The 24,543-nt window shown below is 55.5% G+C and overlaps 11 protein-coding genes across 11 annotated transcripts; 6 read left to right on the top strand and 5 right to left on the bottom strand.

The window, feature by feature from the left end:
• The first annotated feature begins 208 nt into the window (after positions 1 to 208).
• Positions 209 to 1,312, top strand: F5Z01DRAFT_25942 (uncharacterized protein). The gene is made up of 3 exons (XM_046258567.1): positions 209 to 549; positions 617 to 1,140; positions 1,190 to 1,312. Exons 1-3 carry the CDS (start codon positions 547 to 549, stop codon positions 1,197 to 1,199), a joined length of 537 nt encoding a protein of 178 aa, XP_046123039.1. The 5' UTR covers positions 209 to 546; the 3' UTR covers positions 1,200 to 1,312.
• On the bottom strand, positions 1,145 to 3,322 carry F5Z01DRAFT_25965 (uncharacterized protein). Its single transcript, XM_046258571.1, has one exon. The coding sequence runs from the start codon at positions 3,114 to 3,116 to the stop codon at positions 1,425 to 1,427; it is 1,692 nt and encodes a 563-aa protein (XP_046123038.1). The 5' UTR covers positions 3,117 to 3,322; the 3' UTR covers positions 1,145 to 1,424.
• A 1,492-nt stretch (positions 3,323 to 4,814) lies between these two features.
• F5Z01DRAFT_25837 (uncharacterized protein) lies at positions 4,815 to 6,834 on the top strand. Its single transcript, XM_046258557.1, has 4 exons — positions 4,815 to 5,175; positions 5,229 to 5,508; positions 5,555 to 5,766; positions 5,817 to 6,834. The coding sequence occupies exons 1-4, from the start codon at positions 4,988 to 4,990 to the stop codon at positions 6,712 to 6,714; spliced, it is 1,578 nt and encodes a 525-aa protein (XP_046123037.1). The 5' UTR covers positions 4,815 to 4,987; the 3' UTR covers positions 6,715 to 6,834.
• Positions 6,835 to 8,381, top strand: F5Z01DRAFT_25742 (uncharacterized protein). Its single transcript, XM_046258556.1, has one exon. The coding sequence runs from the start codon at positions 6,955 to 6,957 to the stop codon at positions 8,200 to 8,202; it is 1,248 nt and encodes a 415-aa protein (XP_046123036.1). The 5' UTR covers positions 6,835 to 6,954; the 3' UTR covers positions 8,203 to 8,381.
• A 1-nt stretch (position 8,382) lies between these two features.
• On the top strand, positions 8,383 to 9,722 carry F5Z01DRAFT_25913 (tryptophan synthase beta subunit-like PLP-dependent enzyme). The gene is made up of 2 exons (XM_046258564.1): positions 8,383 to 9,066; positions 9,117 to 9,722. Exons 1-2 carry the CDS (start codon positions 8,476 to 8,478, stop codon positions 9,663 to 9,665), a joined length of 1,140 nt encoding a protein of 379 aa, XP_046123035.1. The 5' UTR covers positions 8,383 to 8,475; the 3' UTR covers positions 9,666 to 9,722.
• Positions 9,723 to 9,779: 57 nt separating this feature from the next.
• F5Z01DRAFT_678932 (HCO3 transporter family-domain-containing protein) lies at positions 9,780 to 11,908 on the bottom strand (the record flags this gene model as incomplete). The annotated part of the gene is made up of 7 exons (XM_046265482.1): positions 9,780 to 10,208; positions 10,264 to 10,503; positions 10,550 to 10,693; positions 10,753 to 10,956; positions 10,993 to 11,183; positions 11,246 to 11,601; positions 11,697 to 11,908. The coding sequence occupies 7 exons, from the start codon at positions 11,906 to 11,908 to the stop codon at positions 9,780 to 9,782; spliced, it is 1,776 nt and encodes a 591-aa protein (XP_046123034.1).
• A 460-nt stretch (positions 11,909 to 12,368) lies between these two features.
• On the top strand, positions 12,369 to 14,353 carry F5Z01DRAFT_669840 (SET domain-containing protein; the record flags this gene model as incomplete). The annotated part of the gene is made up of 2 exons (XM_046264479.1): positions 12,369 to 12,584; positions 12,644 to 14,353. The coding sequence occupies 2 exons, from the start codon at positions 12,369 to 12,371 to the stop codon at positions 14,351 to 14,353; spliced, it is 1,926 nt and encodes a 641-aa protein (XP_046123033.1).
• A 228-nt stretch (positions 14,354 to 14,581) lies between these two features.
• On the top strand, positions 14,582 to 16,174 carry F5Z01DRAFT_25715 (aspartate aminotransferase). The gene is made up of 2 exons (XM_046258551.1): positions 14,582 to 15,295; positions 15,353 to 16,174. Exons 1-2 carry the CDS (start codon positions 14,810 to 14,812, stop codon positions 16,070 to 16,072), a joined length of 1,206 nt encoding a protein of 401 aa, XP_046123032.1. The 5' UTR covers positions 14,582 to 14,809; the 3' UTR covers positions 16,073 to 16,174.
• F5Z01DRAFT_25701 (general substrate transporter) lies at positions 16,174 to 18,350 on the bottom strand. The gene is made up of 6 exons (XM_046258549.1): positions 17,786 to 18,350; positions 17,186 to 17,728; positions 16,973 to 17,126; positions 16,781 to 16,917; positions 16,654 to 16,729; positions 16,174 to 16,603 (listed from the first exon to the last, which is right to left on the bottom strand). The coding sequence occupies exons 1-6, from the start codon at positions 18,174 to 18,176 to the stop codon at positions 16,312 to 16,314; spliced, it is 1,593 nt and encodes a 530-aa protein (XP_046123031.1). The 5' UTR covers positions 18,177 to 18,350; the 3' UTR covers positions 16,174 to 16,311.
• A 2,079-nt stretch (positions 18,351 to 20,429) lies between these two features.
• Positions 20,430 to 22,278, bottom strand: F5Z01DRAFT_642328 (uncharacterized protein). The gene is made up of 3 exons (XM_046262628.1): positions 21,931 to 22,278; positions 20,736 to 21,877; positions 20,430 to 20,674 (listed from the first exon to the last, which is right to left on the bottom strand). Exons 1-3 carry the CDS (start codon positions 22,199 to 22,201, stop codon positions 20,549 to 20,551), a joined length of 1,539 nt encoding a protein of 512 aa, XP_046123030.1. The 5' UTR covers positions 22,202 to 22,278; the 3' UTR covers positions 20,430 to 20,548.
• A 15-nt stretch (positions 22,279 to 22,293) lies between these two features.
• F5Z01DRAFT_25350 (uncharacterized protein) lies at positions 22,294 to 24,272 on the bottom strand. The gene is made up of 2 exons (XM_046258520.1): positions 23,828 to 24,272; positions 22,294 to 23,777 (listed from the first exon to the last, which is right to left on the bottom strand). The coding sequence occupies exons 1-2, from the start codon at positions 23,915 to 23,917 to the stop codon at positions 22,557 to 22,559; spliced, it is 1,311 nt and encodes a 436-aa protein (XP_046123029.1). The 5' UTR covers positions 23,918 to 24,272; the 3' UTR covers positions 22,294 to 22,556.
• Positions 24,273 to 24,543: the final 271 nt, after the last annotated feature.

Genomic DNA, 24,543 nt, shown 5'->3' with positions numbered 1-24,543 from the left:
AGGGATTATTGCATGCAGTTCGAGCATTCACTGCATTGGCCAAAGTTTATGTTCACACGCACGTAGTCCCAGACAGCTGCAGGGTAGGTATAAGTCACTAGCAGCCGACGACGTGAGCCCCTACCTCGATATATTATATCCCCTGAATGGAGCGTGACCTAAAGGCATTTCCAGCCTGAGAAATCGTTTTACTGCTCCACAATCCAACGGCTGCTCCAAGCCTCCAATTCGTGCCTCGTGACTGAACCTGCGTAGGGGCTGCATGCGCACTTGCGCAGGTGGGCAAATCCCCTGGCTCAGACGCCAACTCCCCGCATTTTGAACCACCCACTTCCCCGTTGCTGCGCCGTTGCTGGGGGTGGTCCATCTGACTTTGGACGGGGTGATTTTCACTCAGCTCTGCCGGCCATCCCTCCAACGTCATCATCCGGCGCATATATGATCAGCGTAGAGAACCACATTCCCCGAGATCCTACACCCGATTCCCGCGACCTTTAAACAAACTTCTCCCACAAACACTAGAATCATTCTAGAACACCGCCCATCATGGTCCGTCCCGTCCCCTTGTCCCCCCCCTCGTAGCGGGCCAAACAAACTGCTGACACGCGATACACAGACTGACGCCGGCCTGCCCGCAAACTGGGAGGTCCGCCACTCCAACTCCAAGAACCTCCCCTACTACTTCAACTCGGCCGAGAAGGTCTCGCGATGGGAGCCCCCGGCCGGCACCGACACCGAGAAGCTCAAGCACTACATGGCCACCCACCACAGCGCAGCCACCCGTGCCGGCGGCGCCGCGCCTGGGGCGCCCGAGGGCAAGATCCGTGCCGCCCACCTGCTCGTCAAGCACAAGGATTCGAGGCGGCCGAGCAGCTGGCGCGAAGCGGAAATCACGCGCACAAAGGAGGAGGCGATGGAGATCATCCAGGCGCACGAGGACAAGATCAAGAAATGGGACGTGCCGCTAGGCACCCTCGCCGTTACCGAGTCGGATTGCTCGTCGGCGCGCAAAGGCGGCGACCTGGGCTACTTTGGCAAGGGCGAGATGCAGATGGAGTTTGAGGAGGCAGCGTTCGCCCTCAAGCCCGGTGAGATGAGCTCGGTTGTCGAGACGGCCAGTGGACTGCACTTGATTGAAAGGTTTGTCGTCATATCATGTTGTTCTGTGAGCTATGCTGACTGTGAACAGGCTAGAGTAGCATCGCGACTCTAGGTCCACGTGAATGCTCACTGACGTATTAGTAACTACACAAATTAATGTAGGCTGATTATGTTGGGACATGTGTGTGTGTCAAAAGTTGATCTACAGTGGCAAGTCTATCTGCGCCCAAACTCCGTTTCTAGCGCTCCAAGGCCGCCACGAGTAGACCTCCGAACTCCCAAAGCGCCGGATGTAAAGAAGAAGCGAACATTTTTATTCTGACTTAGATACCGGACCGACTAAGAACCACCCCTTTGAATGGTTCAACAGTTGTGAACACGACGGTCATCACGCCAAAGACCGTCATGGACAACGCAGCATATGGTGCGGCGTGGCTTCTGGTTCCATACAGGTAGGCAACGCCCATGGCGGCACCATTGATCCCGATTGCAATGCCAGTGGCAATAGTGAGCGGATCGTCCGGCTCATTGAGACCTCTATCATCCTCTTTTTCCGCGCTGTCTGTCCGGACGCCCATTCTATCCAAGACGAAAGGGTAAACCAGTTGTCCAAGAATGCCATTTGACACGACCACCGCGGCGTTGACCGCCAGGTTCCCCCCTACCGTCTCGATAGCAGGCTTCGCCAGAGCTAGCGTCACACTCCGAGCCGCGAAAGACAGAGAGTCGGGGCCATCCAAGCCGATGAGGTGAGCAGACCCCACGCTAAGAAAGACATTAGCAGCAGCGATGCCTATGGAGACGGTAACTGTGAAAACGCCGGCAACACTCCACAGCTGCTTGCGGCATTCGAATAGTTTGAAGCCCCAGACGACAATACCGACTTCAAGAAACGCAAGGGCGGCATCGCCCGCCCCGAAATATGCCCCTTTATTGGAGGCGATGGGCTCCTGGAGAACAGAGGCGGTCCACACCGCGTAGAGAGAGTTGCCACGCGAGAAGAGCTTCTGGACCTGGGACAGGTCATACAATGGGCTGGCCACGGCTCGCAAGTGGATATAGCCCGTCAAGAGGAGTGTCGTGAGGAGAACGGGGTTCAGTGTGGTGGCAATGGTGTTCTTGAGACGGGGCCGCTTGGCGCATGCAGAGGATGTCTTGAAGAGCCTCTGCATCCTGACAGTCGTGATCCAGGAGAACCACACGGCACAACCGTCGAGAACCCGCACTTCACCTCTGGCGGCGGCGACTGGCACGCCAATGGCCAACAGGAAAGACATGGCAAGCAGGCTGGGATACTGTTCGAAAATCTTGTGCACCGTTGTTCGGCGTTCCCTGCGTGATGAAGGGGCCTTGCTCGTTGTGGCAGTCGACTCGCTCAGAGGTGCAGCCAAGTCCAAGACGGAAGTGGCTGGGGTATTCTCGTTGCGGAAAGGGCTGGGTGTCCCGGAGCTGGGATTATGCAGCTCATTCGATGTCGAGCCATCACCAACGAAGCTCAAGTTGATGACTGGCGGCGGAGCCATCAGGGGTCGCTCGCTAGCAGGAGTCTGGCTGCGTGCCTCCCACTTGTCGTGCAGTATAGCGTAGCCGTGGAGGGCCAAGAAGCCAATGGCAAAGGTGACTGTCCACGACACCACATTGGTGACGAGGAAGTTGGCAATGATATAGCCTATCTGTGTTGCATCGAGCATCTCGCTTTGATCCAGCATGACCAGAGGAATTGGAAATCCGACAGCCATGTGTGTGTTGATAAAATTGATCTTTTGCTTCAGCGATGCATTGTAGAAGGATTCGACGCGCTTGTTGAAGAGATGGAAGCCAGTTGTCAAGAAGAAGACGGCGAGCATGCCGATGATGGAAGCAAAGAAAGGGATGGACACCAGCCGGAGACCGAGGCTAATGGCCCAGATGAGCAGCTCAGACGCAAGGAAGAGACCGACGATCCAGAGAAGGTTGCATATCCCCCGGACTGCTCTATTGCAGCGATCAACGCAGAGCTTTCTGTAGTCCTTCATGTTAAGCAGCAATGAATGTGATGGGCTCGAATTGGTGCAAAAGAGTGAATTGTTCGGCGAAGGTAGTCCACAGATTGGTGAAGTAGACTGGCAATATGTTGAGCTGGACGCCAAAAGACGATGGCCGCACTTCTACTGAGCAGTCTAAAGACGCCCAGCTTCCACAAGAGTTTTCTTGTGCTGATGTTGTCGATCCAGTGTACCTTGAGGTGAGCCTCAGGTCAGTGGCAAGCCAATGTTGCCGCGAGATCAGACCAGATGATAGCGTATTTCTTCCAACCTTCGTGTTTATGTAGCAACTCGCAACAGAATCAGATTATCTCCAGATGGGAGTTTTCCAGGAGATTCAGAATTCAGCCGCTAAAAGGGGGCCTCTGAAGCTGTCTGTGAGACCTTGTTCAGGGCAAATCACCTATGCATCATGACCGCTATGCGACGCAAGGCTGTTCGAGGGCAGTACGACACTGTACAGCTGCTGTAAATGGAGAGTTTCGTCGAACAGGTGATTCACTCCGGCGGAGTTGGCAGTCAATTCGGATGTGATCATGGTAGACAACAGCGACGAACAAGCATCTGGCGGGGTGAGACGAGGACCTACTCTAAGTGTTCCGGCGAGAACGTCGAATGTTTGACAGAGACACAGGACATCAGTACTGTAGCTGGATATCAGACAGCAGGGCAAGTGTATGTATCCGAACATGGGGGATCTTTGGATGATGTGTACGCTGTAGTCGTCCGGCGCCTCACCCAAGCCGAAGCTAGACGCGGCACAATTGCATCGAAGAACATAGCTGTTCGATACATGTGTTTTTGTTTCCACGGACAAGTCACTATGATTGGTACATTGGCCAGCAAGTCCGCGGATCTTGCTTTTGGCGCTCAAGCAAACTGCATCGAGCATGTCGTTTGCGCACATGCTACGAGGGCAGTTGACGTGTGCTGTGGAGCAGCGCACTCGGAACTTGCCTGCATCCGACAGATAGTATGCGTTTGTTCCTGGTGCGAAATCGTCAGAGGGTCTTCGAGCTGCTTATAGTACGTGTGATGCGGCGAGCACTGCTTTTTCTGCGCTACAATATGCAGCCCAACGTCGCCAGCCGGTACCAAGAGCAAACAAGGTTCAGGGGCGAGCCGTCGGGACTGGAGTCACTGGACTCAGGCCCGACGTGGTTGCTCGCCAGGTCACGTGACATGAACAGAGACCACGACTCTGGCTTGTGAACATGGGCAAATGCCAAACAGCCAGCTTTTCGTTGATCCATAATTACACAACAGATGATATTCATCTTACGGCCGGGTTTTCAAGGTATTGTGTGTATACTTATTACTGACGGTACGACGAGAGGGAGGGCGGAGACTCAACAGATGCCCGGGTGTGTCCTCGGGCAGCCAGGCTGCCAGTGGCCCAGTGCGCATTGGCCCCTTCTGGCTACCGCCTATCGATAGCTCAGATCCAGCCTCATGTCTCTTCCCACTGAGCCATTGCTTCAACCTAATTAGATGTTTCTGCATCCGCCTGCACATGCCAATCCCAGTTCAAAACCGGATTTGGCACTATCGCAAGTTGGATACCCCCCGAGCCATCCGTGAGGTCGCCCGGAAGAGATCCGCGTACTGAAAACTACGTTACTTGCTGATCTGATCTCGCACCGACGCGACTCGTGTACCCCTGAGCCACCAAAAGTCAACAACCACAGGCCAATAGGCTGACAGCCGGCGGCACACGTTTTGACGGCATACCACGTAACCTGCGCCATCTGCCACCATCTCTACACTCTGTTGTCCTCGGCGACGGCTGTGCGAGGCGACAGAATTACTTCTAGAAACTGTGCAACGTCAGCTACCCCCACGCTTCGTCACTAGCTGTCGTCATGGTCGCTGCAAAGGGTGAAAGCGCCCAGGCTCTCGTGAGCCGCGCCGTCAAGTCGCATAATATCACGGTATCTGACAAGGAGATTCGGTGTCTGCTGTCAGACCCCGAGCATGGCCATGCTTTCGCCGACTGGGCGCTGGCCCATCTGGGACCGTCCAACTTGCTCACTGCGAATGAGCTAGAGCTGTGGGTTGAATCGCGACACTGGCTGACCGACAGACTGCTGATCACAACGACAGGTATCATGCGCTGGACCAAAGCGGTGATGTTGACAGTCTGTGCGCGATACATGACCTGGCTGAAGTGCGGGCTATCACCGATGATGATCTCGAGAGGGCCATTGTGGAACTAAAAAGCTCGACTGAGGCTATCGTTCAGCAGACAGAGACTATGAAGCAGCAAAAAGAAGCGATGGCTCGTCTCATGCAGAGGACGGCGGAAAGTGAGACACGTCGGCGCGATTTTGAGTTCTCGAGACAAAGACGTATAGAAGCAGAGCGCAAGCATATCGCAGCAGAGGTGAGTCTCTGAATACAACCTGGTACCTCAGCTGACCGTTCTACAGGTTGAAGATCTATCCCAGAGCCTTGGATATCGGATCTCCGACCTGGAACAACAAGGCGACGATTCCGGAAAGACCATTAGCCAGATTCTCAAGGACTTGCTAGCCTCGGATGACAAACTACTGAGAAGCTTGCAAAAACTTGGCCGGGAGCTCAAGCAGCAAGATCCCGAAGAGGATCATAAAACTGATGAGCTGCGCGACATTTGCATGCGGTACGTCATGGTGCCGCAAATATCAAGCTTAAAGGCTCACAGATCCGCAGATATATCAAGAATACCGTCGAAACGTTGCGAACAAGGCTGGACAGGATATACCTTGACAAATTGAACGAGCGTGACCATGCAGGGCAATCAAACGTCGTTTCCAGCACAGAGGTGGAAGCCCTGCGCGAGGAGGTCGAATCACTGTACTCTGAGATCCTGCCCGTGGCGCAGATGTCTGTGGAGCAGCAGCATCTAGAACCTACTTTGCAGCTCATGTCCTCGCGAGGAGGTCAATCGTTGGGCCGATCGGCCTCAGCTGTGTCGTACGTGAACGACTGCCTTGATTACCTCTTGGGGCGCACAGACCTACTCTGTGACCGACTTGAAGAACTCGGTTCCCATAAAGCTGCCACGGCGTCACTGCTTGCGACGGCAAAGGAAGAGTTATCGACGTCGACGGAGCCACCTCGTCGGATGACGCCGGAACAGCCCGCCGCGTCACCTGTTCGACCTAGGGCATATACCACCAAGGGAGGCGGGCGGAGACGGTCTTCTGGCGTATTTGAGGAACCGCCGATTGACACGCTGCTTCAGACACTGGCGCTATACATTGACGATGACACAAGTCACCAGGAACAAATCCAGTCACTCTCAAAGGCTTTGGCCGATCGCTCGGCAAAAGCAAGCGATGTCGCGCACAGTACCCACGAGACCTTTGAGGCAACGGCCACAAAGTATCTGGATGACCTTCAGCGTGCTGTTCAGATCGTTGAGGACGGCGTGTTTGCTGAGACGTCATTTGGCAACGTCAAGCTGATGGATCCCGAAGTGGAAGAGTCCATCGCCTTCTTGTCAAGCGAGACACAACAGATCAAATCAAGGCTTGACCAGTGCAACACAAAGAAAGGAGACGGGAAAAGCGAGAAAAAGGAAGACATGGTGCGACGATGGGGTTAATGAGCCCAGGGGCTTGCTTGTCCTTGTTAGCAGACCGAGAACTGCGCTTCGCGGCAGCAGTCACTGTCTAGAGAACGACAATGGCGCGTGACTGAAGAGCGGCCGACAGAAGCATAAGAGTCCCATTTCTCTTCTTACAACATTCTCTCTTCATTCCTTTCCTCTCATTCCTCCCGCAATACAATCCTACAGACTGAGCCTGCACAGAACTAGCTCCAGCTACAATCGCCAACCACCAAGATGGGCCTCCAAGGAGTCAAGCAGTGCGAGAAGAGGCGACATGGCCGAGACTGGCTGCCGTCCCTGGCCCGGAACATGACCAGTCTGAGCCGTTCTGTGCCATCCTGCGACCCCATTGCGATACTACGACAGCCCGAGACTCTGCTCGTCAACTGGATTGGCCGCATGATCTCGTCCCTTCATCCGCGAACATGGTTGCGCATACTACGACGCCACATACCCAAGTGGTTTGTCGCCTCATGGAACTGGTGTGTTCAACGCGCTGGGTCGCTCTTTAAAGGCAAATCTCAGCTGCAACAACCTTTCGGGTCGCATCCCCGTTTTAACGTTTTACAAGTTCAAGGCCCTACCCGTCCGACCGCCACATCCCACCGCGATGAGGTTCAAATCCGCCGTTCAAAACGCCCAGTACAGCCTCGCTCGCCCCGTCAGGGCACCCCAAACCACGGAGATGGGCCTCTCTCGCCCCGGCAACACCTCGCTCGCCAGATAGAAGCCTCGCTGCACCGATGGGAGCACACGTACAAATTGGGAGCCTATGGCGCGTACAGGTGGAAGGAGCTCTTGATCAGAGCAGCGCCTGACATTGAGCAAGTCCGCAGAGAGGATGCGCTGAAAGCTAGGAGGGCCAGAACCTTTCAGAATATCTCTTACGAGCAGGCAAGGAGCCCTGTTTACGTGGTGGAGCAGCCAAACCGCGCTTTACACACTCCTGGGACGGCCACTCGAGCTGCGGGTCCAAACCACTATATGAGCCCGGCAACTCAGATTGTTTCTCCCAGCGATGTGTCATATGAAAAACGACCTTCGTATGTCGGCTCCTTGCACAATAAACGGCCACGCCCCCCGCCTGTGCCAGCACCGCTATCGCTACCGCAAGACATTTCCTTCGAGCAAGTGGAGCAGGAAGTCACAGCATGGGAGCGACTTGACAACGAAGCTCGTCGCGCTCACGCTCTGAACATTGAAAACATTGCGCAGATTTCTATTACCGACTCCAATACCGCCTCGCAGCAAAGCACTCCCACCGTGGTATGCTGTGGACAACAGGGCATGCACCGTTGTTGTCATAAGCATCTCCGTACAGGGTCGTATGAAGGGGTGTGCGATCTTTGTCGCAATTATCTGAAGTTGTTCTCGTGTTGTTGTCTGGACTGTCCCAAGGTCCTCTGCTTTGAGTGCCGTGCCCAGGTGCGGCTTGTCAAGGGGGGTATATTTACTGTTCCGAGGGTTGGGCATGGCATGTAAGGGGCGGTCTGGAGTATGTTACTGAGGAAAATGATGGAGATTGTGCTCAGGCTCGCGAGTGGTAGTCCTTTATTTCATGGTGTTCCGTACTTGGTGCCATATAGTTGACTAAAGCGTTCGTTACATCGTTTTGTGCCTGTTTTGTCTTGGCGGAGTCCGACCCCAACTGAGATCTCACCTCTCATCTTCAGTGCGGAATCTTGACTCAGCTTCGTGACGGTCGCATCTCGTCATCACATTCTTCCACACATCCCTCTTCGCACAGCGTTCGCCATGTCTGGCGCTCGTCGCGTCGTCCAATTCAACCCCTCAGCCGAATCATGGACTGCGCCCGCCTCACCCAACACAGACGCTGTCCTCAACTTCCACCAGTCACTCCCCAACTACCAGCCAACCAAACTTGTCTCACTGGGTGAAGTCGCAAAAGAGTTGGGAGTCAAGTCTGTCTTTGTCAAGGATGAGACTGAGCGTCTTGGCCTCCCGTCGTTCAAGATTCTCGGCGCGTCATGGGGGACATTCTGCGCTCTCCTCAGGGCGCTTCATCTATCAGAGGCCGCCACGTTTGAGCAGGTCAAAAAGGCGCTGGAAGGGACGAAATTCAAATTATACGCCGCGACAGATGGGAACCACGGTCGCGCTGTTGCGCGGATGGGATCTCTCCTGGCTATCCCAGCAGAGATTCATGTACCTCGTCAAATGTCGTTGCAGACAATAGAACTCATCGAAAGCGAGGGTGCACATGTCATTTCAACGTCTGGAAGCTATGAGGATGCGATAGCTGCTGCGAACGCAGGAGCCAATGCCGACGAGCGCGGCATCCTTGTGCAGGATACTGCGTTTGAGGGCTACGAGGAGATCCCCGGTGTAGGTGTCCCATACTCCCAATCCAGACTCACTCTGACCGTGTGCTGCAGTGGATAGTTGAAGGCTACGGAACCATGCTCCGCGAGATTGACGAGCAGCTCGGCAACAAGAACGTCGATCTGGTCGTCTGCCCCGTCGGCGTAGGCTCGTTAGCACTGTCAGTCCTGACACACTTCAAGAGAGAAGGCCGTCAAACCGCCATGGTCACAGTGGAACCTGACACGGCGGCATGTCTCTGGACATCTGTGCACAAGGGCGAGTGGACTGCCATCGAGACGACGCCCACTATCATGGCTGGTCTCGACTGTGGGCAGGTTTCGACCACCGCCTGGCCTTTTCTGAGGGATGGTGTAGATGCATGCCTGACCGTGTCCGACTACGAGGCGCACATGGCGCTAGGGGACTTGAAGGCTGCGGGCGTCCATGCTGGGCCCTGTGGTAGCTCTCCGCTTGCTGCTCTGCGACGTTTGCGTGGGGAAGATGGAGCAGACCTTGGATTGACTGGGGAGTCCACGGTCGTTCTCATATGCACTGAAGGGACCAGAGATTACATGATTCCAACCGAAGACGGTGCACTTTGCAATGTAAGTTATAATTAACACAAGCGGCCTCGATGAGAGGTAAACGTCTATCCCCCACAGTCCGACCCCATTCAAGACCGTACATCTTGCATCCAACCATTGAAATCTATAGCCGTCACCACGAGCCTTGCTTTAACGATGAACACTTCCTGCCCTCTGTCTGGGGACACCATGCTGAGTTTCGCTCCTCCGTCGCTCCAGTCCCCAATCCTCCACGCGAGAATGCTCTGGGAGGGCAGGCTTCCCACCCAAGCTCGCGAGGACGACATCGTTCGTGACGGTAAAGTCATCCAGGACCTGGAGCTCCTTCAGGGTGAACCATCGGGGGACGAGGATGATGCGTGCGGGTATCATCAGAATGATGAGCACCGGGAACCCAATTGCAGCAATCGTCTGTGAGATGGCCACGCAGGCGAATACACCGCCTAGTTGGAGAGCGATCCATAGGAGGATCTTGCGACGTCGGATGTGGAACATGGGATCGTCTCTCTGGATGAAGCGGCGCTCGCGCTGCAAGAATACAAACTTTTGTAAGATGCCGTTTGATTCAATGGATCCCCACTGCACCATGGTCAATTTGTCTGGCATTCAGAAGGAGGGGAGAGGGGGAACGTACGCCTACGACAAAGAACACACCAGCGAAGAGGGCGGCTGGCATGGTATGCAGGACGGTCAACAGAGGTCCGGTCATGGTGCCAATGAGGCCCAGACCCATGACAAAGTGTGAAATGCGCTGCTCGACCACGGCCGTAGCCTTCACAATTGGTTCTCGTATCTCCGTGTCCTCGCCCTCGGAGGTGGGTATGATCTTGAGCTCCGTCTCGTAGATGGTCAACGAATCGGTGTGGACAGGTGCCTGTGCCATCAGCATACATCCATTTGCCCTTCACTTCCGGACTTACTTGTGGAACTAATCCATTCGGCAGAGGCAGTCCGAGGATGCCCGAGACAAAAGTCGTGCAGCCGAGGAGAAAGAAATCCCAGTGGAAACCTCCTGGCTTCTTGAGGGGAAACTGGCGGGCTTGTGCAGTAATACTGCTGACATTCTAGCAGGCTTTTGTGAGTCGAACAAGTCCGACAAGTATTGGAAAGGGGATGGTCTTACGTGGTCGTAGTAGAAGAGGAGCATGATGAGAAGCCCGAAAGGCATGGCGACGAACACCCACTTCACCTCAAGGTTCCAAAAGTCAATGAGCCAGGACCGCGGTTGCGTTGGCTCGAAAGCGTCCGTGACGGGGAGCCGCATAATGTGCGTTTTATCGATATTCCCGGGAATGTGGGAGAATCCAACCCAGAAGATGGTGCCAAACTGGAAGACTGTGAGCGCATTTCATGGTAAGGGTACCTCGTAGAGACTCACCACGTATGCATAATCAGCCAGTATGCCGCGCAGGCCAGCCAGCCACACGGTGCTGGACCCCAGCTTCTCGAGGGAGTAGACGGTAGCAAAGTAGAGAATGGCAATCATGGTTGCTAGGAATCCTTCTGCTCGCCCTTCCTGCGTAAACTCATTCACGAGCTCCTCGACACCCTTGACTGGGGAGGAAAATAACGTCAATGGACTGCGTAGGTGGCATTCGTTTCGGCTGGGTACATACTGATATAGATGATACCGACGTACATGCCGAAAGATTCGCTCGAAAAGTCGGTCACGTAGCGCATGTAGTCGCAGGCATTGCAGACAGCCACGAGCCAGTGGAAGATGGCGGCCCAGATGCCCACCCAGGCCATGAACTGGGGGTAGATGCTGACGTCGTAGATCTTGATAATGTCGTAGATTGTGTAGTTGAACAGGGAGATGAGGCCAGTCACGCCGACAATGGTCAGGGGCTGGGCGGCGAGTATGCTGAAGACCATGGCAGCGAGTGCCGACGCGAAGAGAGCTTCGTTGATGCCGAAGAACTCGCCCGTCCGGCGATACATGTCGAGTGTGTAGGCGAGGGCTGGAAGGATGCTGTTTGTTCGTCAGATATCCGGTGTGGACCGCAGAGTGAATGAACAACATTCTGTCTGCCAATGGAGAGCAATTGGGTCAAAGGCCGGACTTACTTGACAAAGTACATTCGAATAATGCTGGCAATGGTGCGGTAGGTGAAGGCGTCCTTGATGTCAGACCAGTAGTAGGGGAGCCGGCGCCTCACGTCGTGGTACATGCCTCGCCCAGGCCGTAAGAGGCGCCAGCGTCGCCAACCGTCCGCACCCTCGTAGGTGTAGGACATGTTGGACTTGCTGGGCTTCATGCGGGCACCGTTGGCTCCCATGATGCCGGAGACTAGACTGGACTGACGTAGGTGATGTGTTTGTCCAAGCTTGGTGCTCCAGGAAGGAGACTCGGGAGACTGACAATTTGAAAAGAAGGTTAATGAGACTAGCAAGAAGCTGGACACGGGAGAGGCAGGACTTTATTTATATCTCCATCGCCAAGGAACCTTTAACGAATATTTATGCTCGGCACTTATCTCACATGGTCCCATCAAGACTATTTAACATGATTCAATGGCCCACACCATCCCCGGCCAAGACATCGGGGCTACCCGGGAGTGGGCGGGCCACCGCGCTCTTGCGTCATGGACTCCAGTCAGTCTTACGTATCCGTAGGTGGATGCAAAATTCTGCCCGAGCAGAATTTCTCCCCCTACCGCGTGTAAGTCGCCCACGAGGTCGTGATTGCGTGCACATTCTATCTTTGTCCATCAATTGGATAGAAGGTGACTATCAGATATGAGGCAGACATCCCCCAGCCCGAGCGCTGTCTTCAACGACACACTCCTCGACGATCTTGTCGCAGCGCTGAGTGGCAATGCCCAAGTCTGGTCATCCATGAACAGACCGCATCTGCTCATCACAGCATCCATACAAGAAGCAGATGGTGGTGACGGCACCTCAATACACATAAGCGGAGGCGACCCGAAACATGGCCCAAGCACAATCTTAAAAGTACCTGACGTTGCACCACAAAGTCGGCTCATGCCACGCTCATAGCTGACCACATACAGCGCGCAATAGACATACAATCGATATTACAACCCGGGCTGCCCCTTACCTCCGAGTCACCGGTGTCACCTACAGATAGCCAAGACGGAGATGAGAGCTTCATTCAGTATCAAGGCCCCCAGAAACGGATCCGTGCCCAAAGCCCAACCGACACAGATGTCCACGATCCAGACCGAGCGAACAAGGCACGACGTGTCGAGTCTACGCATCCTCGCAAGTCAAAAGGCTCACTCCGACCCAGGACTGCGATCCCCTCAGCAGATTCAGCCAGCCATGACAGCCAACGGCAAATGGCCATTACCAAGAACGCATTCCCGCGCCGTGCCAAACCAACCACGGACCTGGCTCCCTCACCCGCCTCGTCTTCCCTCGCCAAGTTCGTCCAAAGCGTTTGGGAGCAGATCCACGGCGGTATATCACTGGAGCCTGCCATATTTGCCGCGCAGGCCGCGGACAGGCCAGGTGAGACTACTGCAGGCGCGATGAGCCTGGCAGCGCCCCTCCACCTGTCGACTACCTCTTCTAGCCTCGTCAGTCCTGGGAGCCAGACGGACGTGACCCCAGAATCCTTCACGCTGGGCAACGCTTTCTGCCGCCAGGTTCTGCAGACGAGCCGCGCGTGCAGATCTGTCGAGGTCATTGTGCAAGCGCGCTGGGTCGAGCTCTTTGACGCCTACGTCGCGCATCTCACCAGGACAGAGGGTCTATCCGCCCTCCGAGGCCGCATGGCCGCCATGGGGGAGGCGTGTCGGGATTTCGGCTGGAACGAGAAGGAGATGCGCAACAAGATGGCCGTCTGGCGGGGCTACAAGGAGATCAAGGATGCTGGTGGCTGGGTGCCCCTGGTCTTCGCGGGGATGGGCCTGTATCGCATGTGCAAGTACCGCGTGGGCTTGGAGCCCGGGCCTCTGTCGTCGCTCAAGGCCATGCGCTCGCGGCTCGAGATCGCGGCGGACACGATCCGTCCCGAGTGGCGCAAGCTGCTCGTTGCTGTCGGCGAGCCGACGCAGCTGCACTATCGAGGGCATCCGCACGACTGGGTGGCCCAGGCGGATGGCGACGAGCCGCTGCCCCTGTCGCATACGTATCGACACCAAGAGGTGCCGTTTACATTTCGGCATGTGGATGAGTGTCTGGTGGACGAGGAGCACTGGCCGGACGAAGACCCTCGACGGGTGCCGATGACGACCATGGTCACCAATGCGAGTGCTGCGCATATTTGCGACACCTGTGGCCAGCCGCAGTCCGACGAGATCAAGGACAATCAATGTCGCTGTTTCCCAAGTCTGTTTGGTGGCCAGAGACAGAAACCACCGGTGCAGATTTTCAGGACCAAGAACGGGCGCAACAACGGTGTGCAAGCCCTTCTGCCATTCTCACGGGGCAGTGGCATCGGCGAGTTCGTCGGTCTGTTGACGAGCGGCATCCAGGGCGTCGATGTGATGAACAGCGCCGTGGGCGCGCGCAAGTACCAGATCTGGCAGGGCAGAGAGAGCAACTTTACGCGGTTCGTCAACCACAGCTGCAACCCCAACGCCCTCTTCCACAAGTTCACCTGGCTGGGCATGGAGAGGATCCTGCTGGTCAGCAAGGGGATCGAGGCTGGTGCCGAGATCACCGTGGACTACTCGGACAGTTACTGGGAGGGACTCGACAAGGTGTGCCTGTGCGGCGAGGCGTGCTGTCGCTATCAAGGGAGGAGTGCAGCATGATGGGCGTCTCTCACTGATGAGCACGTGCGTCTACTAATGAGGATCTGACAACATCGCGGCCAGTGGCAAGGGAGCTCTCAAGCCTCAAACACAGCACTTGTTCAATGTTTAGAAGCTCCTTTTTGAGGTTTCCTAATAAGGTGTCCACAGCAACTTCAAAGATATTAGCGACATCAATGAAATTCGCTCAATTAGGCAAAAGAAGCTTCAGGTGGTGATCAGTACGTTGTTCCTAGCAGCGTTATTCTTCAGCTGCTTCAATAGTGTGGGGAAGTCATCCGCGCCCTACGAGGTCACGATAAGAAGCGACTCCGCGCATGTCGTAGCACCAACCCCCAATCATACTGTCCTCCTCTACAGAGCCACATCATTCAAAGCGGGATCTCAAAAAAACTGTCCTGAAATCCTACTGTCTCCTTCCATCGGCTCAATTCCTTGCCCATCGCTGCTCTCACCATGGTTCGCATCAGTCCCTTCAAGGTGGAGGAGTGGATGGATCGTCTCGAGACAACGCCAGGCGTCCTCAACATCGCCGAAACATGCTGCGAATCGGTCTCCGTTGAGGATCTGTATAAACTCGCGGACGGAGACTCACGTCCCCCGCCCCTGGACCTCACCTCCCGAAAGCTCACATACGGTCACATAGAGGGCTCACCCGACACGAGGCAGAAGATTGCCGATCTGTACAAGGACGGCAGCTCCCCAGATCTAAAGTTGGACGACGTTCTCGTGACGCAAGGTGCCATTGGCGCCAATTTTCTGACGCTGTATGCCCTCATCGGCGCCGGGGACCATGTCATCTGCGTCCATCCTACCTACGAGCAGCTTTACGAGGTGCCCAGAAGTATCGGCGCCGATGTCACGCTCTGGCGTTTGGAAGAGAAGGACTCATATATCCCGAATCCCACGCACCTAGAGTCTTTGGTACGGGATAACTCAAAGGTGCGTTGTTTGTCGCCTCGGGTTTGCCGCTCGCTGCGATTCCTGACTGCGTGACAGATGATCATCATCAACAACCCCAACAACCCCTTTGGGACGACGATTCCAAAGAGTGTACTCACCCAAATCATAGATTTCGCCAGACCACGCGGTCTAATCGTGATGGCTGACGAGGTCTATCGCCCCCTCTTCCATAGCCTGCCCGAGCACGAGCCAAGCCCCCCTTCTATTCTTTCTCTAGGCTACGACAAGACCATCTCCACATCCTCCATGTCCAAGGCGTGGTCCCTGGCCGGTATCCGATTTGGTTGGATCGCCACACGGGACGAGGAGATCATGACAGCCATCAAGAGCGCTAGGAATTACACCACGATATCCGTCTCTCAGTTGGACGACCAGATCGCCGGGCTCGCTCTGTCTGCGGCCGTGCGGCCGAATCTTCTCAGACGGAACATCAAGCTAGCGCAGAACAACATCGCACTGCTCGAGGCGTTTGTTCACAAGTACAGTGAGGTATGCTCCTGGACTAAACCAACAGCCGGCACCACGGCTATGATCCGCTTTGAGAGGAGGGGTCAGTCGGTGAAGGATGATGAATTCTGCCTCGAGGTGTTGGAGAAGACGCGCGTGTTGGTCATGCCGGGATCAACGTGTTTCGGGGATGGGGAGTACTTTGAGGGATACATGCGGTTCGGATACGTGTCTAGCACCAATGTGCTCAAAGACGCACTGGGCGCACTCGGTCATTACCTAGAGAATGGGTTCGCTCATGGCGGCTGATTCGGCAGTCTTGAACCCATGCGTCACGAGGCCCATTCACAAATGAAGCACCGATATGTGGTAGGAAAGTTGCAGACAAATGTGACTGGAATTAGAATAACAGCTAGTAGATAGAGCCGTTCCTACAGTCAAGTCCTACTATCCACAAGAGGAAGCAGTAAGCTTCAACCCAAACAAACAATCTCTGGTATCTTCAAAGAAGCATGAATCCAAAACAGGGCAACTGCCTCGTCACACCTTTAGACCTTGCGCTCGACGGGGGCGTCGCCAACGCGCTGCACCTCGGCATCCTCGTGGTGGATGGTCTTCTCGACCTTGGCGGTGACCTGGTCGGCGACATCCTTGCTCTCGAAGATGAAGGCCAACTCCTCGAGGGAGAGACCGGACGTCTCGGGGAACATAAAGTAGACGAACACGACTTCGAAAGCCAGCCAGCAGCAGTACGAGATGAGGTAGCGCCACGACACGGCGTTGAGACCGATGGGGTTGACAAAGGTGGTGAAGAACCCGGCGAAGCGGCCAAAGACCTGGCTATAAATGTTTTAGAGCATTGTTCGGTGACGTGGTCCAAAGGAGCTTACAAGAAGGAGATACCGCGGGAACGGAGAGCATAGGGCCAGAGCTCAACCATGTAGGTGTAGGTCAAAGCGTTGAAACCTGGCGAGTGTTAGCGAGGCATGTATATATCAGCGGTGCGCATGGACGAACCGATGTTGTAGCAAGGCGCGTAGAGGAAGATGAAGATGAGCGTAGCCCATCCGGCAGCCGAGTTCTTTCCGCCATTCTCTTGAGCAGTAACGGCACGCTCCATGGAGATCGTCCAGGCAATGTAGACGCAGAGGAGACTGCGGTGGTGTTAATTGTGACTGGATCATTGCACCTCGGGCACTGGACACTTACGCGCAGACGCAAGTCATGTACATGACACGACGACGGAAGGTTCGAACCAACATGGCAACCGTGAAGGCCATGACAAGCGACCAGCAGGCACTGACGAGGTTGATGGTTTGCTTGGTTTGGGAGTTGGTGTAGCCGATCATAGTGAGCAGGTCACCTGTGTTTTCGTTAGAAGACGATCTATCACGGCGCAAGGCGCGCAAGGCCACTGCTTACCGAGGTAGTAGCTGATGAGAGTGTTGCCAGACCACTGGGTGAAGAGACCAAGCATGGCAGTAATAAGGGCGCGGCGGCGCATACCAGCACTGCGCAGGAGATCGAACCAGGTCTCCTTGGAGGCCTCGTACTCGATCTTGATGGTTTCGGTGATTTGGGTCATCTCAGCCTTGACGAATTCCGAGTTGACATTGCCCTCAGCGTGATACTTGACCAAAATGGCGTTGGCCTCCTCGATACGGTCCTTGCTGACCAGCCAGCGAGGCGACTCGGGCAGGAACAGGCACAGGGAGACCTGGAGCAGCGAGGGGAGGATTTGGAGGTAGGATGGAACTCGCCATCCCGCGTTGCCCGCGATGCGGTTTGTGCCGTAGCAAATGCCGGCGGCCATGATTTGACCGACAAAGTAGCTGACGTTGAAGAGCGAAGTGAGGATGGGACGCTCCTTGGGGTAGGCCAGCTCTCCGATGAGGGCGGAGCCAGCGACAATGCAGACTGGGATACCGAAACCAAGCATGATACGGGCGACAATGTACATGCCGACTGGCGAGATTGTCAGCTCTGGGAATTTTGGGAATCAAACGATCCATGTCAGCTTACCGTGCTGGGAGGCACCCTGGATGATAGCACCGGCAATCATGATGCAGGAACCAATGAAGATGGACCAACGACGACCGAACTTGTTGTTGCACCAAGGGACAAGAGGAAGACTGATGAGGGCGCCGAGCGAGTACGAGGCGCTGATGAAGCCTTTCCAATGACCGACAGGATCGTCAAAGTAGTCTTTCCACGACTCAACAATCTGCAGGGCGTTGATGAGCTGCGAGTCGAAACCCGAGGTCAGCTCGACACCCATACAGGTGGGGAAGAGCATGAAGTAGAGCCATCGCAGGTTGGGCTTGGAGTACCATGGCACCTTGTCCTCGTTGACGATCGTTTCGATGATGGGGTCGACGGCGACCTGGGCGGACTTTGTGGTGAACTTGGACATGGCGGGCGGTTGTGGTAGAGCGTGAAGCGCTCACACGGATTCACCAGGAACGAGGTTTGCCAGGAGAGGAGGTGAGACAAAGGGGCTTGGTCGAGCACAACGAAGGAAGCAGAAGCTGCCGTGGACGGGGACCTGCTTAATATAACTGCGTGTTTCCTCCACGGCGCGATGAGAGCCCCTTCAGGCCATGGCCCATGGGTCTTTGGCAGGGGAGTATCCGCGTGCATCCAGAGGGAGGGCCCTTGTGGCCCGCGAACCGAGAAAACATTCAGACCGCAACGTCGAGGAGGCTGAAACTCCGTGATTGGCCGGCTGAATTCATGAGGCTTTTCAAACTAGGATAATAGCCTGTTGTGGGGATGAATGTGGTGTGGGACAGTGGGAGAGAGAGTCTGGGGCGGCCCCTTGGAGGTTGGAGGTGAGGGAGGGGGCGGCGGACAGTTGGGTCGGGGTTTGCGGGGGGGTTGCGACTTGGCATTGATCGAGGTACAGACTATTCGTATGTGCGCACTGTCCGTACAGCAGCCCGCAAGCAGGCAATGAACACTCGGCAGCACAAGAGTGATGAAGATCAGGCCCTCGTCGGTATGTGACTCCCTGGTGGTGCCTCTGAGGTCGACCGCTCTCGAGAACTGGTATCTTGCTGAGCCTCTGAGGTGCGTGATTGTCCATGGGCCGAGCCTTGGCAAAAAACAAGCTTGAATGGGGTACAGTCGGCATTGGGGTGAAGGCGGGTCACCTGCGGCGGAGGTGCCGCCGCTGCTTCGATCAGCTCAGGCCTCGGAGCCTTGGCTGGCGACTCAGTGATGACTTTTTCGTGGATACGTAGGGGGCTTTACGATCGATAGCGCAAGCCAACGGCGACAATCTCGCCTAAGCACGTAAGGGGAGAGCGGTTGGTGAACTTGGTGCCCATCACGCCAAGCGAATGGGTCCATCGAATAGACCTCGGTTTAGGGGGCGACAAAATGCGATTTGAGTTGCATGCCCGCGACGGCACTCGATGGACGCGGACCATGGAGAGTGACAAGGCACGTCAAAAAGAAGCATCAATATGGCAGATCAAGCTTCTGCCTGAGGTGTGATGGAGCAGCAACAGCCGGCTGGGAATTGGCTGTCTGGGGAAGGAGCGCCCCCGCTTATCTTGCATCCTGTGGCCTGTAAGCGGAGCGGCGGACGGCCTACCGTCTTGGCGACACGATCCGCATCACGTGGTGGACCAAGCACGTGCCTACCCTGAACCGTCATCTTGCCTTTGTGACAACTGCAACACTACCATTGATATTGTACAAGTTGTGTTACTTCAAATATAGATGAAGTGCCTCGGAAGCAGTATTAGAATCTTCCGGTATAATGTGTACATAAATTCCTCTCAGGGCTATTCGCTTCCTCGCACAACCAGCAGTCCCCCTCCATCTGACACCTCATCTCGAGGCGGCTGACCCGCCGTGCTGACCCCTACGCGGGAAGAGAGTGCTGACTGTTGATTGCTGACCGACACGGTGCTGGTACACCCTGTTCGTACAGGCTTGGGAATATTTAATACGGTGTTGGACACCAAACGGCACGGCATGCAGCTCCCCAGGTCAAGTATGCCAAGAAAATAAACGGCCGAATGTCGTTCGTTCCCCAACGAATGGAGGGCATCGTCGTATTAGTCTGGCCATTGGGAAGACAGTACGTACACATAGTCCGCGACACACCGTCCTGTCTATGGCCGTGGTCAAAATGGGCAATGTTCCTGGGCCCGCCAAGTGCACTCTCTTCATGAAAGTGATGGATGAATGTGTCAATTGTTCAGCCAAGCTCGAACCAGCGCGCCCACCACGTCTTGGGAGTTTCTGGGCTGATGCCTTCCCACAGCCAGGTTGGAATTAAACTTCTGGGGTCCAGTCAAGTTCCAGTGAGGTAGGTCGCCATGGTGTTAGTGATGAACGCTTGGTTGCCTCTTTGGGCCCGTAGGCTCCCCGGCTTGATATTAACCTCCCCCTTTCTGGGGCGTTCGCGTGGAAGCCTCCGGAGCTGCTCTAGTGCTTATTCCAAAACAGAAGAGTCTGCTTGGTCGGCTAGGCTGGTCTTGTGAAACTGCGTTTGGTCACCTGCAGGCTGCAGCCCACAAGCGACATTACACCCGCGCGTATCAGTGGGGGAAATGCCACATTAGCACACGCTGCCTCCAAGCGCGCTATGCCTCCGCGTTGGGGTCGGGGGATGGAAATGGGATGCATCGTATTGGCTGAAGGTAAGCAAGAGAAATCAGCATGGTGTGTGCATTGTCCCTCAAGACTCTTAACGTTACTTTCTACGTATCCCCCACAAGAACGAGACTCGACAAGAAATCTATCGCCAGATATCTACAAATGCAGCCCCCTCTACATGACAAGCTTGGAACCGTGGTATTTGACATCACGTCCGTACGAGCTAATGTCAGCATCCGCAGTCCTCTCAGGAAAGCCCTTGAACGACTTGGCATATGTAGCGATCGAGTGCGCAATCAACTGTCACCGTCAGCAACCGTTCATCGACAAAATTCGTACACGCGAGAAGCAAAAAACGTACCTTGGTATTGACCTCCCACGCGTCGAGGGCCAAGTTGCTCAGATCATCGCCAATCTGGTGATAGTTGGGATCGTACCAGTCGCCAGCCTTGCCACCAAACATGGCCTCTTCGTCCTTCGTCTTGATGCCCTCGGCACCGGTCGCGATACCGCCGCCCGGGATCCCGTTGCGGATGAACCCATCATAGTCGCTGCGGCCGTCAAAGGGGATGAACGTGTAGTTCAGGCCCTGGTCCTCGTACCAGTCAACGTACAGCTCCTTCAACTCGGCTGAACCGGTGGGGTTCTCCTCGTTGGTGGCATTGTAGATCTGGTAGGCGTAGTTGGGGCTGGCCATCATGTCGTAGTCCATGAACAGGCGGATGCGCTGATTCTCCTCTTCGGAAAGCTGGGACACATAGTAATCAGAGCCGAGCAGACCTTCCTCCTCGGCCGCCCACCAGGCGAGGCGCACGCAGTTGTTGACGCGGAAGCGAGAGAGCTGCACGGCGACCTCGAGGAGAGACAAGCTGCCAGTGCCATCGTCATTGATGCCAGGCCCCTCGGCGACGCTGTCACTGTGCCCACCGGCCATCACGCAGTTCTCCGCATCGCCACCCAAGGTTTGCGCGATGATGCTGGTAGTGACAATCGTGCGGACCTCGGCATCAATGTAGGCAATGGCGTCGAGCTTCTCACCCTTCCTGATCTTCTCAACGTACTTGGAGCCCTCCGTGCCGCCGATGCCAAAGGTAGCCACATGGTCAGGCGACGGTGTGCCGAGGGTACCCTGCACCGTCTCGGGATCGGTGTTGTAGACAATGGCCGCGAGAGCACCAGCCTTGCCAGCGTTCTCGGATTTGGTGCCAAAGGGGCACGTGCCGCGCTTGATGAGCACAATGTTACCAGATGCTTGCTCTGGGATATCAGAAGGCTCGCATCCCTCATTCTCCGCGAGGATCACCTGTCCGTGAACTGGCTCGTTGTTCCGGGTAGGAGGCGTCAAGCCCATTGGGGCAGCAGAAGAGGGAACCTCGGCACCCACCACAAGGCGAGACTCAAAGACGTTGCCAGTCACGGCGGGGAAGCTCTGGGACGAAACATTGTAGTATGATCCCAATTGAGCCAGAGTCGACTGGATGTAAGTCAGAGTAGCTTCATGTCCTGCCGTCTGTCAGTCTCACGCCAATACACTCCCCGCAGCGAATCATACGAACCCTTGCTGCCAATGACACGAGTAGGGTGGTTGTACTCATCCTCGCTCTTCTTGGCCAAGTCGTAAAGGACCTTGGCGCGAGCCTCAAGAGAGGAAGAGGCGATCCTGTCCTGAAGGGTCTCACTGTCAATCAAAGGGAGCTCATCGCCATCGTCTTTGGGGACAGCAGGGGTCTCGGTCCAGGGCGTGTTGATTGGGATCTGGAGCGGGATCTGCAAGGCAGATGCAGCACCAGTGAACGCAAGAGCAGCCACAACAGACAGACGCGCCATGATGCCTTGGACAGAGTAGCGAGGTTTGGAATCAAGTCACTGATAACGAGGCTGGGAGTCATGAGACGCGATGTTGACCGACGTTGGTAGTCGGCGCTAATGCAAGTGGGCCGTTGCTAGGTGATTCACGGCTGAGTCATCCACCGAGCATGACACGAAGACCGCGGACTATTGACGATAGGACCATACGGATAGGATATGAATACCAGGTAGTAATTATATAATGCATGCCATGTATACAGAGGCCCGGATATAGGTTTTCCCATCGTAACACTTCAACAAACTCCATAATGCAAGTACGACGCCCCAAGGTTTATAGTAAAGAGCACACTCAACGTCTGTCTAACTCTGACCTTCATTCGACCACCAGATTCTTCATGCGCCCCGTAGTAGGAATGGGCTTATCCATGCGGCAGGCCCAGAGCAGATAGTCCTCCAAAGGAAGGAAAACAAGCAGGAAGCGGTTGAAGACGTAGGCAATCATGACAGTGAAAACCGCGGCCAAAGCATCAATAAAGTAATGGTTGGCGGTGCCCACAATGGTAAGCAGGATCCAGCAAGGGTACCAGAGGCCAAAGGCGAACATGAGGCCACGCACCAGCGGGCTGCGCCTCTTGAGCAGGAGATCTTCGTCATCCTCCTCCTCTGCCTCCGCGTCCGGGTCGCTGCTGCGGAAAACGTAGTTGAAAGCCTTGTTGATCAAGCCGGTCAAAACACCGCTGTCGGCAATAAACACACAGCCGATGCAGAAGGCGTAGCCAAAGTGCATGCTGGGAAACGCAGCGAGCTTGTTGACAAATTTGCCGCTCATCCACACGGATTCGGCCGACTCGAGGTTGACAGTGTCCACAAAGCCATACTTCTCATCTAACAGCCGAGGAGGGCAGGTGGGAATGAGGATGAAGGAGACAAAGGCGAGCATGTTGGTGAGAGTGAGCGTGCGGCGGACGGTGCAGAAGCGGCGATGGGTAGGCGCAGTGGCGTAGTAGTATGAGATGAAGCCGACGGTGCCAGGGATGTGGATGAGCGCATATCCTCGGTTGAGGATCGTCAGGAACCACACACGGTAGTCGCCAGCCTCGGACCCGTGCAGGAACCAGCGCTGGATGCGCCATTCGAGCCAGCGCTTGGGGCCCTCCTGGCCGTTGCCGAAAAAGTACGCTTCCGCATCGAGAAGGGCCAGACCGTGGTCGGCGGCCGAATCCCACATCTCACGGTGGCCGCCGTAGATGAGCTGGGCGACGGCGCCCGTTCCGCGGTAGAGGGCCAATGCGATGGCCCAGTAGAACATCTCCACGAGGAAGGGGAACTTTTGCAGGATGCGCGAGTGGACGTTGCGCGCGAAGCGAGAGGAGTTGGGCGTGCGGATGCGCATGAAGCCACATAGCGAGCGAGTCTTGGGGGGGAACGCGTCGGGCTTGGGGAGGAGTTCGAATTCGTTCGAGCTCCGAGGCGATGGTGAACCGGCCTCCACCTCGTCGAGCAGCTTGTAGGTGTGGTCCTTGTCTCTACGGAAGACGGTGTAGTTCCGACGCCTGGTGAGATACATGGACGGGAAGAGGATAAGGATGATGATCTGCCGCACGTTAGGACGAGCTGGCTAGCACAATGCAAACTGCAACTTACGATAGATTCGACCCATTCAGGCATCTTCCAGCTGTGGGTGGCCTGCCAGCCATTTTTGGGCACATCGCCTAACCAGTCCTCTGCTGCCATATTTGCGATTTGGATGTAGGAATGTAGGTTGTATTGTCGATATGGTTGTCGTCAATGCCGCACCATTATGTGGCCCAGGGGGTCAAGACGGCGGACTCAAGTCGAAAAGGAGAGGCACGTGTTGCGATCGCATCCGTCGCCTGTGGCCACAAGAAACACCAATGACCCTGAAAAGGCCTCCCGAAGTCAGAAACGATAACAGGTCGCGGTCGCAAAGGCGATCACCGAAAAGAAAGTCGGTATACACGAGGTTTAGTCGATGCAAGGAGGACAGGAGGAGGCTCGAGATCCTGATTGCTGCGCCGCCCCAAGGCACTCCAGCGAATTTCGATGGACGACAGGCGCCGGGCACTGCACCCCCACCTCGGGCTTCCATTTCGGGTTTAGCGCATGGAGGCACAGAATGTCGACTGGATCTGAATCAAATTGACTTTATGCCAGTGCGCAATATTATAGAGGGGCGCGGAACAGAATCCCCATGGTGCTTGGAGCTACACGTGCGCTAGCCGAGGAGGGAGCCATCGCAACGCGCACTTTTCGGCGCTGCTTGCGCGTCTTCAAAAGCTTGTCTCGTTTTCTAGGCTCGTCGACGAGGTGATGCCCATAGGCCAAAATGCTGCGGGGCG

Source organism: Emericellopsis atlantica (genome assembly GCF_019669845.1).
Source record: "Emericellopsis atlantica unplaced genomic scaffold F5Z01scaffold_1, whole genome shotgun sequence".
Lineage (NCBI taxonomy): Eukaryota > Fungi > Ascomycota > Sordariomycetes > Hypocreales > Bionectriaceae > Emericellopsis > Emericellopsis atlantica.
Note: the sequence above shows the minus strand (reverse complement) of the source record. Positions and strands in the feature narration are given on the sequence as shown.